Consider the following 12,772-nt stretch of genomic DNA (forward strand, 5'->3'; position numbering starts at 1 on the left):
CAAGGTAGACAGGGTTGAAGCGCATTGGATTGTGTTCCGAGAGGTTTGGTATAAGGCAAGTCGCTGCCAATTCAATCATTCATTGTCAGCCTCGACAGGTAGCAAACTTGAAGACACAAGCTAGACTGCTCACCAATGTGCTGAAGAACTCGAGGGAAAAATTTGACCAGCAGATTTAACCCAAAGACAATGAAATATGTTCACTGGGAAGCAAAATTCGTGTGAGGTCAGCATCAGCAAAGAGACAGGACAGCGAAGACAAAGTGCGGGGATATGTATATTGACAAGTGTTCAGTTAGTAGGTGTAGACGTTGTGTTTGAAGCGAGGAGAGAGAATGTAGCGGGAATATTTGAAGAATGACAAAGTACTAGGTCTAGAGGAAAGAAAGATAATCGACGTACCGAACCAGCGTTATGATTTGCCCTAGTTTTATCGGCCCATTTATGTATGTATGCTGTGAACGATAACCTAGATTATCAGAGATTATCCATGAGAAATCCATCAATGAGTACTTTAATGAGTATCTATTGGATCCGTTATCCTGAGCTGTCCTGAGCAGTTTGTGCTTTGGCGTTTCACACGAGACATTAACATCAATGAAGATATCAAGGTTTACGGTGATGGCTCCCGGAGTTCATGTAGGCTGGTATAAGAGGAATACATAGCGAGGTGTACGCGACAGGCTCGAGCGGCGAGCAGGTTTGAGGCTGTTTGAGGATGTATACTACTCAGTAGAGGCGGTTGGACCCAGCTGTTCCCTAGTGGGACCCCATCTGTATGGAGCCATATCTATCTATCCAGGCCGACGGAGGCTTGATGTAAACTGCTCAAATGTCACAATACGTTGCATGATACCTCATGATACTTACAAGGCGTGCCCTGGTGATACCCTCCTGCCGCAAGCCGTCACCTGTGGAAGCTGCGGGACGGTTTCAGTCTTGTTCAACCAGCGGAGATCTACGCGTTGATAAACGCAATGTATTATTGATAATGACATCAAACACACGTACCAACAACCACGCCGCCAACTCGCCGTCGGTATTCCATCACTGGTGCAGACTGACGGAAGGGTACGGAAGCGAAACGATCAAACGCATATGTATTATGCATAAAGATCTACATTGGAAAAACACTCAAGGCAAGGAGTTGAAGTTGATTCCTCCCCCCCAACCAAGAGAACTGCTGGTCAGTCCTCCCAGAGTTGTCCTAGTCCTAATCCGCAGTCCGTCCCCCCAAAAAAACTTTGAATCCGTTCGGAAATGCATTTTCGTTCATTGTACCTAGTCATCGGGCTTCTCACTGTCATCCATGTCATCCATGCTGCGCCGTTCCCTGTGAGAAGCTTTGACCTGTCAGAGCACGTATTGCTGCTCATCTCAATGGCAAAGTAGAACAATTTATCGAAAAGCCCGTTACTCCCGCTCAAATCCAGTTTTCCAAACTAAACTGGGATAGTGGTGCCGACCCTACAACAACAGCGTTTGCATTCCAGTGGTGGAATTATGGTCAGGGGTTAACGAAGCATTTTGTACATCTCGATCATGGGGAATGGGGTGTCATGAAAACATACTGAGACTACTCTGTGTATATTCTCCACCGTAGTAAAGACCAAGTTCAGAGTCATTTGCGGTGGGATACTGCGCGCGAGACTTCGTTGAACCTCGATATTATTCCCCTCCAAGCAATTGAAAAGCAAAATCGTCGCACCCAATCAAGATGCTACAACCAGTGGAGGAGGACTCGTAGGAGACGAACGAACAGAACGCGCTGACTTCACTAAGTGGATGGTCTAAGTAATAGCACACGGCCGATCCACTTACGCAAGACACGAATAGCCAGTGGAAAGTTGGGAATGTTCATGTTTGATGAAAGAACAGAATGCGCCAAGAAACAACGGTTGGTGTCAGGGCCTCGTGAATTGATTTATCGAAATAAGTACACCGACATACGCAGCAACTTCATTCAGGATATCTTGTGAAGTAGCTCAGAGATTCGAAACGCAATGTAAACGATATTGTAACGCACGGTCTAATGTCTAATTACTGCTCTCTAGCTTTTTGTAGCTGAGTACAGTAGCAGTGGCCAACTCGTCCACACAGCATTACAGCTTTGAATAGTATCGATACATCCACGCAGGGTGTAGATGGTGTAGCTGGTGGAAGAGTGAGGAGGACGACGACGACGACGGAAGAGAGAGAGAGCTTGGGGATAGCCTGGAATGTTGTTGAACGCATCGAGAAAGAGGTCATCCGGGCCTTATGATTGTAACAAGGTTACCGAAAGTCTTCCAGTCAATAGGTGAACGTTGAACGTGAGGCGACACTGAAGATTCCATCGCCGTAGCAGCCAAGTTCGAGCGTGGAATATATGCTGTAATTAGCATTGACCAAGTCGTATACTACCAGAAAATGGTCGTTGATTCGAATAAACTGGGATGTCAGCCTCGTTCGTCCGTGGGATATATCCCTGTAATTGGTTAGCAGCATATAACAGCATATAACGGGGGAATATGATATTTTACGCAGTAATACGCACCTTTTGATTCCAAGTTTGCAGCTCACACTCTCATCCATCGCTCACAGGGAACGCGCACTCGGACGTGGATACATAGACCTGTATCTGAAGCCTTGAAAATACACATAGCTGTGTAAACCGTTCCTTAAAGTTCCAGAAATTCCTGCTACTGTTCGCAATCGCACAACGTGTCAATTTTTGCCCAATAACAACCCAGTCATTCAATATTCATTGTTTGATTATACCTCTCAGGATCTGGAACGCGCCAGGAGAAACAAGTCGTCCGGACGTTGTGATAGTATGCATTGATGTATTTTGGTACACTGGAAGTCTTCAGTCCATAGGTAAAATATGCCTCTCTCTCCATAACCCCCTGGGCCGCTCTCATCTCTTCTCATCTATCACAAGGAACCCTGGCTCCTTGTATCTGAAGCCTTGGTATCACGGTCGTTCAGAGTGTATGAATCTGTGTAAACCGCCGTTCCACAAAGTTCCTTACAATTCCCCCAAATCCTCAGAAATCCTCAATCGCGTTCGCATAACGAGGGACAATATCGCACAACTGACAACGTGACAAGAAATCGCCCAATGACAGCACGCTGATTCACGCATTGCAGGAGCTCAGGAACACCGACCCAGTGCTTACCGCTGCCGGCACCGAAATTCCGATATATAATCATTCAGGTTGAATACCTCCCCAGTCATCTATCTCTTCTCATCGATGGATCCATTTACCAAAGCTCAATTTGCCACGTCGTCGCGTTTAGTATCCTGTCTCGTCACCGAATCTCTCTCCAGAGCCCTGTACTACAAGTTTCCTCTCCCGACTCCACCAAGTCCTGGTGGTATAACAGGATTCTGTGTCCTCCTATCCGGCACCTTATCCTCTCAACCACCACGATCCCTCAATGAACCATATATATTATCTTCCGATGTCCTAGCAATAGTTTTGCTCGCCCACGTTCCGGTATTCAAACACGATGGTACGGATCTGCGGGGACAGGAGATTGGCCTGCTGGATCCAATGGATATGATTCGTGCCGCTCCGCTGAAGGTTCGGGCTGATTCTGGGGAAGCAGAAGGAGGAGTGGCTGATAGTCTATCCAAGTCAATTCTATCCACACTCTCCTCCTCTTCCGGATGGCAATTCCCCACTGAACAAATAACCCTCGTGTCATCCCCAGATCCTCTTGTCCTCTGGCGCGATTTCGCATCGGGCTTTGCCGGAGTCGAGGAGTCCACCATCATTGACATCGCTGAAGAGTTTCAAAGTTCCGTTAAATGGCAACGTACGTTAAACAACCATCCTATATTATTTTAACTGGAACTAATGGTATATCCAGAACACTCCTACCTCCACCCACCCAAAGCACCAACATTCCCTTCCTCTCCAAGCATCGAATGGGAACAATCCATTGTCGAAGGCCACCCAACCCATCCAATGCACAAAACCCGTATGTTCCTCCCTCCGATGCGGGATATCACCGACGACGACACGTATGATTTGTATAACCCTCAACTCCGGTTCATTGCCCTCCCAAAATCGAGTTTACATATAACATATGACTTTGAGGAACTCACTGACCCGCTGAGACGGAGTGCTGCTGAAGCTGCCGCCGCCGCCGCTGCTGCGTCTGACCAAGTCCAAAAATTCCTCACACCCACAGGTGAAATGTCTATCCCCCCCTCCCACCTCGTTATCCCAATCCACGAACTCCAAATCCCTCATATCGAGGAAAAGTTCCCTGATGCACTCATCTACCCTGAACAATTCAAACTCCCGCTTCAAGCTCAACAGAGTATTCGTTCCGTCATTCTTCCTTCCTTCTCCTCTTCTTCCTCTTCCTCTTCCCCTTCCCATCTCTCGTTCTCTTCCCCCTCCGGTTCCTCCGGTCCCTCAGTTCCCCTCGCCCTTAAACTCAGCGTCGGCATCAAGCTCACCTCTGCAATCCGCACCATCTCCCCTGCTTCGGCCTTCCTAGGACCAAGGTTCTCCAAGCATGTTATTCCACGTATAACAGCTGGTAATACCAAGGGTACCGTTACAGGCAATGGTCTGGGCAACGGTAATGCAACGGGTGAGGGTACAGGTAACAAACAGGGTAGCCCCATCAAAGCCATCGACCCCTCTATCCTCACCGTCGCCAAAGAACTCGCCTCCGTCGTATCTACCCACCCCGACCCCGATATCGCTAAATTCTGCGCCGCAATCGTGCGTGAGGCACACGATGTGGACTATGAAGCCAACGTTGGTGAGAGGTTGATCGTATGCACGGCTTTAGTAGAAACCGGGCACTCCCCCTCTTCCTCTGACCCAGCCCTACTCCGAATCCTCCCCCTCCCCACCAAACAAACCAAACTCACATTCCTCACGTCCTACACCACCCTCCTCTTCCGCGCCTTTCTCCCTCCCGCAATCCACCACGGCGTTGCCTTCGAAGCCCACCCCCAGAACTGTCTCGCGCGGTTCGATGTGGCGACAGGGGAGTTGCTCGGGTTCGTCATACGGGACTTCGGGGGAATCCGAGTCCACGAGGCTACCCTCATATCTTCTCTCTCAACCTCAAGCTCCTCTGATTCCGCGTCCGAGGATCCAAATGGCAAGCTAACCCAATTCGAGTCCGAAATCGCATTAGCAGGACACAGCATCCTCGCCCCCTCCCTTGAGGAGGTATACACCCGGCTCTACCATACCCTGATTCATAATCACTTGCAGCAGCTTATCCGTGTCTTGGAGTTACACTACGATGGCACCGGGTGGGAGGTGGTGAGAGTGTGTTTTGGGGAAGTTGTTGGGAGAGAGGAGAGGGAAGGGAGGGGACGTGGGTTGTGGGAGGCTTGGATGGGGAGTGATAAGGAGAGAAGAGAGACGGTGGAAGGTAAATGCTTCATGAGGATGAGGATGCAGGGCATGTATCGATTCGTGAGTCCTACGCTCGTTTTATATTGTTGTGGTTTTTTTACTGATTTATTTATTTATTTTCTTTTATTTTCTTTTTTTTTTTTGTCTCGTTGCTTTGTTGTTGTTTTTTTTGCTATTTACCTATTTTTTCTGGGTTACAAACAGCACCTTCATGGACCGTTCCCGAATTTGCTTCATTATAGAGGTGTAGGTGTGGAAGATGATGCAACTGACTCAGATGACTTAAACGAGAAGGGAGAGGAAGAAAGTTGGGAAGATTTGCGAGAAGATGAAGAGAATGAGGAGGATTGGATTGGAGGTGTATGTTAAAGGATGGTACCCAAAATCTCTTGCTTATCACTTGTACTTACATGATCTGGGAGCACCTCTGCTTTTCGTTTTAGGATTCAGATCGATTTGATAGAGAAAATAGTCACGTCAGAGTATTTAGGCACAATAAAAAAGATAGTAATGAAAAAAGATGATTTTACATAGTTTCAAGGGTGGTTTTCAAATCTCTTCAGAAATTTTCATTTTTCAATCTCACTTTGTTCTCAATTGCACTTCTTTGCAGCCTCTATATTGAACAACAGGAACTTTGGAATGAGAGGGATCAATCATTACGCGTTAAGGTCTGGGGAAGAGACTTGGAATGTTGAATAACTCAAACATGGCAAGAGAACCTGTTATCCAGGGCTGGGCAAGTTGTGATTGTCAATTGTCAGAGGGTTCAATGATACGAGTTAGTCTTCAATAGATGGTAATGACCACCGAAATGATTAGAACGACGCAGCAAGGTTCGTCTGTGGAATTCTGTGTATACATAGAGTAATTTTTTGTCGGAGCATTCAACAGAACATTGGTGATAACATTATAGCAACGCACCTCTCCGCCGATAGTACACTTTCGCCCAACTGAGTGGATAGTTCAAGTAATGTACACAGCTGGGAACGTGACAAATCGTTGAGAAATTGGTTAGAGCAGTCTAGAGAACGGGTCGTCGCACCCAATCAAGATAATGCAACCAGTGAAAGAAGACTCGTATGAGGAGGTGGAAATTAAAGACCCTGTGCCATAGCTCGAACTGTCCATATTCGTTCAGGTAACTTGAGTACCGTGTTTTACAACTTTACAAAACTTGGCTGCCGGCCCCCATGTAATTTAAGTGCATTTGAGACTTCGTCACTGTCCACTGTCAGTTCCATGATTTATTTGAAAACCTATACCTTACATACATATCATACATATCATAACGATGGAGACCCGGGGATGGTGTCATTTAAAACTGTTCAATCTGTATCCTCGCACCCCCATCCATCACAAACGACCCAACTCTCTCCCCATTGTACACCACCTCCACATTTCTCTTTGGTGATATCGGATTAGGATCCACGGAAAACACCACCACCGTCGGTTCGCCTTGATCGTCCCATTCTAATGTATCCACTGTTATTCCTCCCCTTGTACGCGCGCCCCTGAGATGTCCTGAAGGCCACGAAGGGGGAAGGGCGGGAAGGAGAGTGATGGTTAGTGGGGTGTCGAGCGATGCGACGTCGGGGGCTTGTAGAAGCGCGTTCTAGCCCACAGAAAAAGAAACCGGAGTGAGGGGATAATTCCAAGAAAGAAAAGAAAAAAGTGTTGAATTGATGGTTAAAAGTGACGTACGAGAAGAGCACCAGGAAACCCAAGGTTTGAATCGATCTGGAAAATCGGGTCGATATCTCCTGGATCATACAAGCTAAACAGGTTCGGTCCAAAGTCTTCATAAATCGTATACTGTTTTTTTGTTTCATCAGCCACACGGGATTTCTCTGAACTCTGAAAATAACTCTGAACAACGAGAATGGGTTACTTGACTTACAGTCAACTCATGATAAAACTCTTCCGCGTTTCCCAACTGTGCCCAACACGCCGCTCTCCACGCTTTTTCCCACCCAGCATCTGCGTCTGGCCCCGTCCCGTTTCCGCGATGGATCAAACTCGTCGTCGCAGCAGCTATCACCTGGTCCTTGGTATACGTGATATTTGTGCCATTGACTAAAACTCCACCTTGTAGGTCAGAGCTGTACGAGGTGATGGCGTACCCTGGGTATAGTCCGATTAAATGAGATACTGCGGGGATGAGGGGGATAGTAGGTTGGAAAACGATGAGCGGCGATTGGTAAAGTATGAGTGGGGGAGAAAAACATACGATGACGATGTGTGTCCGTTGGCGAGTCAAGGTCGACTTTCCATTCTAGTGGTAGGTGGTAGGGGGGTCAGAACGACATGGACAAGGTAATACATAGTAACAATATTTGAACCCGACCTTGGAGTTGACCCCACCAGCCGATACGGATACCTTTATCCATTTGAGCACGTTTAGTCTGAACCTCTGTCATAAGGTTCAACACAAAGAAAAAAATGGCAATCATTCGGAATTGACTCTCACCTTCAAGGAACGCAGTGTCAGTATCTCCAGAAGCGTTGAAACCCTTCTCCACGGCGTTGAACAATTGCCATATTAGTTGCTGGGCATGAGCACAGGCTATGAAAGAACCACAGAGAGAGAGAGAGAGAGAGACATAAAGAGAGAAGGGAGTGAGTGAGTGAGTGAGACAAGACAAAGGTAAGTCAATGCCCGTATATATACATTAGTTTTTGACATATTAACACACCCAAAGTGATAGGAACCTGCTCAGGAGAATTACACGGCGCCACCACGAGCGTTCCGTCGTTGAAATGCTCATCCGGGATGAGTTTATCCAGATGGAAAGACGCTACACTCTGCTCGAGATCACCTAATCAGTGGCTTCCTAGTTGCACGGAGAGGTGGGGTGTATAGTAACCTTGAGAAGCGGCCATCCTTGAGCAATCCACCAGTCGACATCGTTTGAGTAGTCGAATCGATCCCAAACGTGGAGCATCTAGAACGACGTTCAATCAAGCCTTCTGTATTTAGGAGGTGTTGTCGTTGATTAAACGTACCATCCAAACCGCAGATTCTATTCGGTATTAATCCAATTCAAACACACAAGAAGTTAAGAAAAGAGTCACATCGACTACTAACCAGGATAATCCGCCCATTGAGCTGTATTCCCGCCTCCTTTCATGCCTGTATGCCCGAAGATCTAAAAGATATGTATGTCAGTCATGTATACGAAGAGTTTTGAGAACGACTTACGTTCATCTACATATTTATATCAGACAACAATGTCCAGTCGAACCGTCGAGACCAAACGCATGTATTACTACTACCACTCACTTCGTCATGCGTAACCCAGCCCCGAGAAATATTGTATAATATCTGCGCTGTAGTAGCGCCTCTGGGAGCCCAGGTTTTCTGCAAAAGTAAAAGAACATTGAATCAAAGCATCCATACACAAACTCCTATAGGCTAACACTGACCTCTATGTAATCGAACAACGATCCCGCGACGTTGAGGTTGCTCATTTCAGCGCTCCAATAGTTCATTTGAATGTTAATGTTTGAATCTACATCAATTTTTGTTTCGTGTTTGTTTCGTGAGCACCCTGCTTGCGACTCAAACTCGGATATCGGACGATAACTCACGATAATCTATGCGTCAGGAATGACAAGCAGTCAGTCAGTACAATGCGTATTCCGTGCAATTCGCAAGGCTATTATTGATCACTTGCCAGCTCCCCAAGGACTATTAACATCCTTAGCCCATTTACCCTGCAAGTTCGCGGGTAAGGTGCCCCTAGCACTGCTCGCAAGCATGTAACGTCCCAAATTGAATGCGACCCATTCTAAATAGGAATTCCCTTCATCGACCTGATACGCCGCACGAATCTGGTCAGTCGGAAGATCGAGTTGCGGTGTTTGGCCTAGTGACAGCGAAAATTGACCATAGAGAGTGCTATTGATGTCAGCGATATGGGTGGTAAGAGTATCCGAATATGAACTTGTCGTAGCCGAACTAAGGAGAGAAGTCAAAGCCGCGTGCGGATCGACACCTTTGAAAGAAAAGTTGTTCTCGGCGTTACCAGCGTCCATGGAGTATTCAGTCCCCCCTACCCAAGATATCCATGTTTCGACGGCACCCCCAACGGTGACGGTGGAATTCGTGGGACTTAGCGAGATACAAGAGACAGATCCGGAGGTTGAATGAACTTGTCCGAGTATCTCATAAAGCATACCAGGCTCGCCAGCAAGACCGCGTATTTGTAAAGTGCTGGAGTCAAGACAGGTTATGTTCGGTGTCGGCAGCCCGGAATCCAACAGAGCCCATGCATAAGTGATATTCGGTAAAGTGGCATTGGAGGTGGAATTGATGTGGTGGATGCAGGCTTCAGAAGGGTGAGAGCAGAATGTTTCTCTAATGGTTTCATTCAGTGACAAGCGGGCAGTGAATTCGAGGGGCATGCACCTACCTGATGAAAGTTTGATTGGACTGTGTCCATGTAGATCGTGCGACGCCTTCGTCCAAGTCCAGCCAGCGCGCAAAGTCAGTCACAGGGCCAGATACATTGATTGAAGATATGATATAACCAGCTCCAACGTAGGAACCTATAAGGTGATAGATTAGAATGAGACTTGAGGGGAAGAATGAATCATACCATAAGCACCAGCGTCCGTAGTCAAAACCTCGATATCTATATGCCGATTCGAGTATCTCAACCACCAGTATATATATGCATTTACTCACTGTCTATCTCTCCCGTCGAATTGGCAAAGATGCTGGCGCGGATTGACTCCATGGCTACATGAGCAGCTGAGGCTCCGGATGGTTGCATATTTCCGCCGTTATAAGTCTTCACCATTCAATCCTCAACTGTGATCTTCGGGGGTTTGGATGATGATGCTCACCGGATCTTGGAACGGACCTCCACTCCATAATGACTCAATGTTCAGCTGAGTTGTTTCGACAGACATTCCCCCAGGAGACATAGCTAGTAGAGTTTACTTAGTGGAGTTATCAATTATTCATCTGTGCTTGTATGCACCTGCCAAGTAACCATTGCCAACTGGTAGATATGACTTCGACCAGAAATCTGCAGGGGTGTTATACCAGAGTCCATTTCCAGTCGCAGGGAAACCCGGGGGTGCTGCAGAGGTAAGAACGACGGCTGGAATCACAGCACTAGTGCCCAAGGTCTTGAGTTTCATGCTGAATTGGTAGAAGGAGGACGATAATGAGGAGGTGCTGTCAGGAAGAAGCCAAAGGGTAAATGCATCCCTCAAAGCTTGTAGTTTCGTCATTATAACCTGCCCCATGCTTCTCTACACGGTTTGACGGTTTGCTTCGGCTAACTGCTGATCTTGGGTGAATCCGAAGATACATCCAAGGATTGGAAGATGAGGTGTGCCGTCAACTGTTATGGCTTTGCTGTCAGTATCTGCACATGGTAACGGTCAGCAGATGTTCAAAGAGGGCCGACTAGAGTAGGATTACCAAGATATACTGCGATCTGGACCTCCGAAGTTTGTTGAAACGGTCCGATTTCAAAATGTTGGTAGTCAGGAGTGCTGAGACTAGCTGGGAGCGAGTAATAAGTTATTTATAAGAGCAAATGTCGATGCTAGTAGCTATTGTAGTATGAATTGGTCCGTGCGCGCCGTGTGCTATTTTGATTTAGGCGCCAAGTGTATCGGCGCTTATGTACTGTAAGTACTTGATTCCGTCTGTGATTCCGACCCATTGATGTGAGCTTCTCCCAACATCTATTCTAATCTGATCCCTAATATCTCAGCCTCGCTGTTGCTTGGGGGAACTGAAGCTCATCCTAAACCCCTTTCAAAATGACGATCACCGTGGAGGAAGCGCAGAAAGTAATCGTGAAGACCTTCTCTAAATCCCAGCTTTGGCACGTTGTCGGCATATCGGAAGTTGAGAATATAGACTCATACAGGCTAGTCTCTGCAGCCAATGTCCTCTGCACTCCTTGCTCACGACCTCTGCAGTCGTACCCGGATTCACACAACCTACATCCTCGATCTAGCGTCATCCGCTGATGGTACCTCGACACATACCTCCTTCATCACTATTTTAACTGCGGCAGAAAATCTTACCTCTGCTTTCCCTTCTAACTCACTTCATATCTTCGCGCAGCTCATCACGATGATTCACAAAGGGACATCCGTCCCCATACCCGAACCCATCCTAGACACAACTTTGAGCGTCATTTCGTATCCATATCTTCTTACACCTCCCCAACCACTCCGATCAAACTCAATCATCACTATCTCTGCTGCCCGATCTCAAAATCTTCTAACAGCACCTCAAGAAGCTTTCATAGACCGTACTTTAGGTCAGTTCTTGGGACAGCTTCATTCTGGAGTACAGAACGATTGGTTTGGTCCTCCGAGCATCTCTCAGCCAGTCGAACCATCCTACAGCTGGCAAGACACCTTTGTTGCACTCCTTGAGCCCCTTCTTGAGTATGCACACGACTCGGACATTGATCTTGGAGCACCCTACAAGGATATCCAGACATATCTAGCTCGGGCTATTGCGGCTTTTCTCTTTGAAGACGTAGAAGTTCCCTCTCTGATTTGGTTCACTGGCTCAGAGGATGATATTTATATTACGCGTCCCAGGGACACCTCTCCTTCTATCCAAATAGCGGCCATAGTTCCGACTCTTGCTCATTCTCTTTGGGGAGATCCGCTCCTCGAAACTTTCTTTCTCCCACCCGCACCGTCAGAAGTTGTAAAGGAAGGCTATGCGGATGGCGGGGGAAATCCCTTGCTGGTCTTCGCAAGGCAAAAGACAAAACGATTGTGGTATACCATATTTTTGGCTCTCGTTGTTCTTGTCGAGAGAGAAGGGCTCCAAATCACCGATTCCCCCTTCAACAAGCGGCCATGGGCGCTGGATGCGTTGAAACGATGTACCCGGGCGTTAAAAGACGCGCCATGTTATTAACGCTCACGATAATATTTCAGCGGAAAGCTTAATCTATCCCAAGGCTACTTATAGTTCAAATGCCGAAGTTGCATGTCTAGCAAAGGAAAGCACAACGAAGTGACAAATTAGGAACATTGTAGGAGACTGGAGGAGACTGAGACACATAGTCGACGGGTCGATATACGTGATTGCATTATCAACGTTCAACAGCCTCGGTGCTGGCGTCAGCTGGTGTACTCGAGCTTTGAGGTACTGTTCACCTAGCAGTGGATGCGGATCTGCTTATAATTAAGATGGATTATAGTGGATAATCGATAACCTCCGGTCAATTGACGGTAGTATGAAGAGAATCGCCACGGCGTAATGCCATGTATGCAATTGTAGGTATAATGACTTGAAACTATAAGGGATGCCTCAGTGAAGCATAGTTGTTGTTCAGAATATATTTGTGTTCAACGATTTTTGGTTGATGCGGTCAAAGCTGTAAATACCGCCGGGCCTC

The 12,772-nt window shown here is 47.1% G+C and overlaps 3 protein-coding genes across 3 annotated transcripts; 2 read left to right on the plus strand and 1 right to left on the minus strand.

Moving 5' to 3' along the window:
- Window positions 1-3,236: 3,236 nt before the first annotated feature.
- C8R40DRAFT_1074702 (IucC family-domain-containing protein) lies at window positions 3,237-5,747 on the plus strand (the record flags this gene model as incomplete). The annotated part of the gene is made up of 3 exons (XM_046226752.1): window positions 3,237-3,804; window positions 3,859-5,438; window positions 5,583-5,747. 3 exons carry the CDS (start codon window positions 3,237-3,239, stop codon window positions 5,745-5,747), a joined length of 2,313 nt encoding a protein of 770 aa, XP_046079648.1.
- A 949-nt stretch (window positions 5,748-6,696) lies between these two features.
- Window positions 6,697-10,529, minus strand: C8R40DRAFT_1061644 (glycoside hydrolase family 95 protein; the record flags this gene model as incomplete). The annotated part of the gene is made up of 19 exons (XM_046225437.1): window positions 6,697-6,993; window positions 7,083-7,193; window positions 7,279-7,529; window positions 7,609-7,653; window positions 7,738-7,791; window positions 7,849-7,944; window positions 8,075-8,183; window positions 8,246-8,323; window positions 8,385-8,401; window positions 8,467-8,527; window positions 8,662-8,739; window positions 8,805-8,890; window positions 8,960-8,964; window positions 9,052-9,738; window positions 9,794-9,929; window positions 9,980-10,015; window positions 10,069-10,174; window positions 10,230-10,312; window positions 10,367-10,529. 19 exons carry the CDS (start codon window positions 10,527-10,529, stop codon window positions 6,697-6,699), a joined length of 2,499 nt encoding a protein of 832 aa, XP_046079649.1.
- Window positions 10,530-11,029: 500 nt separating this feature from the next.
- Window positions 11,030-12,732, plus strand: C8R40DRAFT_1134302 (uncharacterized protein). The gene is made up of 2 exons (XM_046229299.1): window positions 11,030-11,272; window positions 11,325-12,732. Exons 1-2 carry the CDS (start codon window positions 11,163-11,165, stop codon window positions 12,286-12,288), a joined length of 1,074 nt encoding a protein of 357 aa, XP_046079650.1. The 5' UTR covers window positions 11,030-11,162; the 3' UTR covers window positions 12,289-12,732.
- The last annotated feature ends 40 nt before the right edge of the window (window positions 12,733-12,772 follow it).

The sequence above is a fragment of the Lentinula edodes genome (genome assembly GCF_021015755.1).
Source record: "Lentinula edodes strain Le(Bin) 0899 ss11 chromosome Unknown C8R40scaffold_67, whole genome shotgun sequence".
NCBI classification, from domain to species: domain Eukaryota; kingdom Fungi; phylum Basidiomycota; class Agaricomycetes; order Agaricales; family Omphalotaceae; genus Lentinula; species Lentinula edodes.

What these genes read in the sequence shown, in the direction of transcription:
- C8R40DRAFT_1134302 (XM_046229299.1), top strand. Translation starts at nt 11,163, where the DNA reads ATGACGATCACCGTGGAGGAAGCGCAGAAAGTAATCGTGAAGACCTTC. An exon ending in GAGAATATAGACTCATACAG is followed by an intron (nt 11,273 to 11,324) that starts GCTAGTCTCTGC and finishes CGACCTCTGCAG; the next exon opens with TCGTACCCGGATTCACACAA.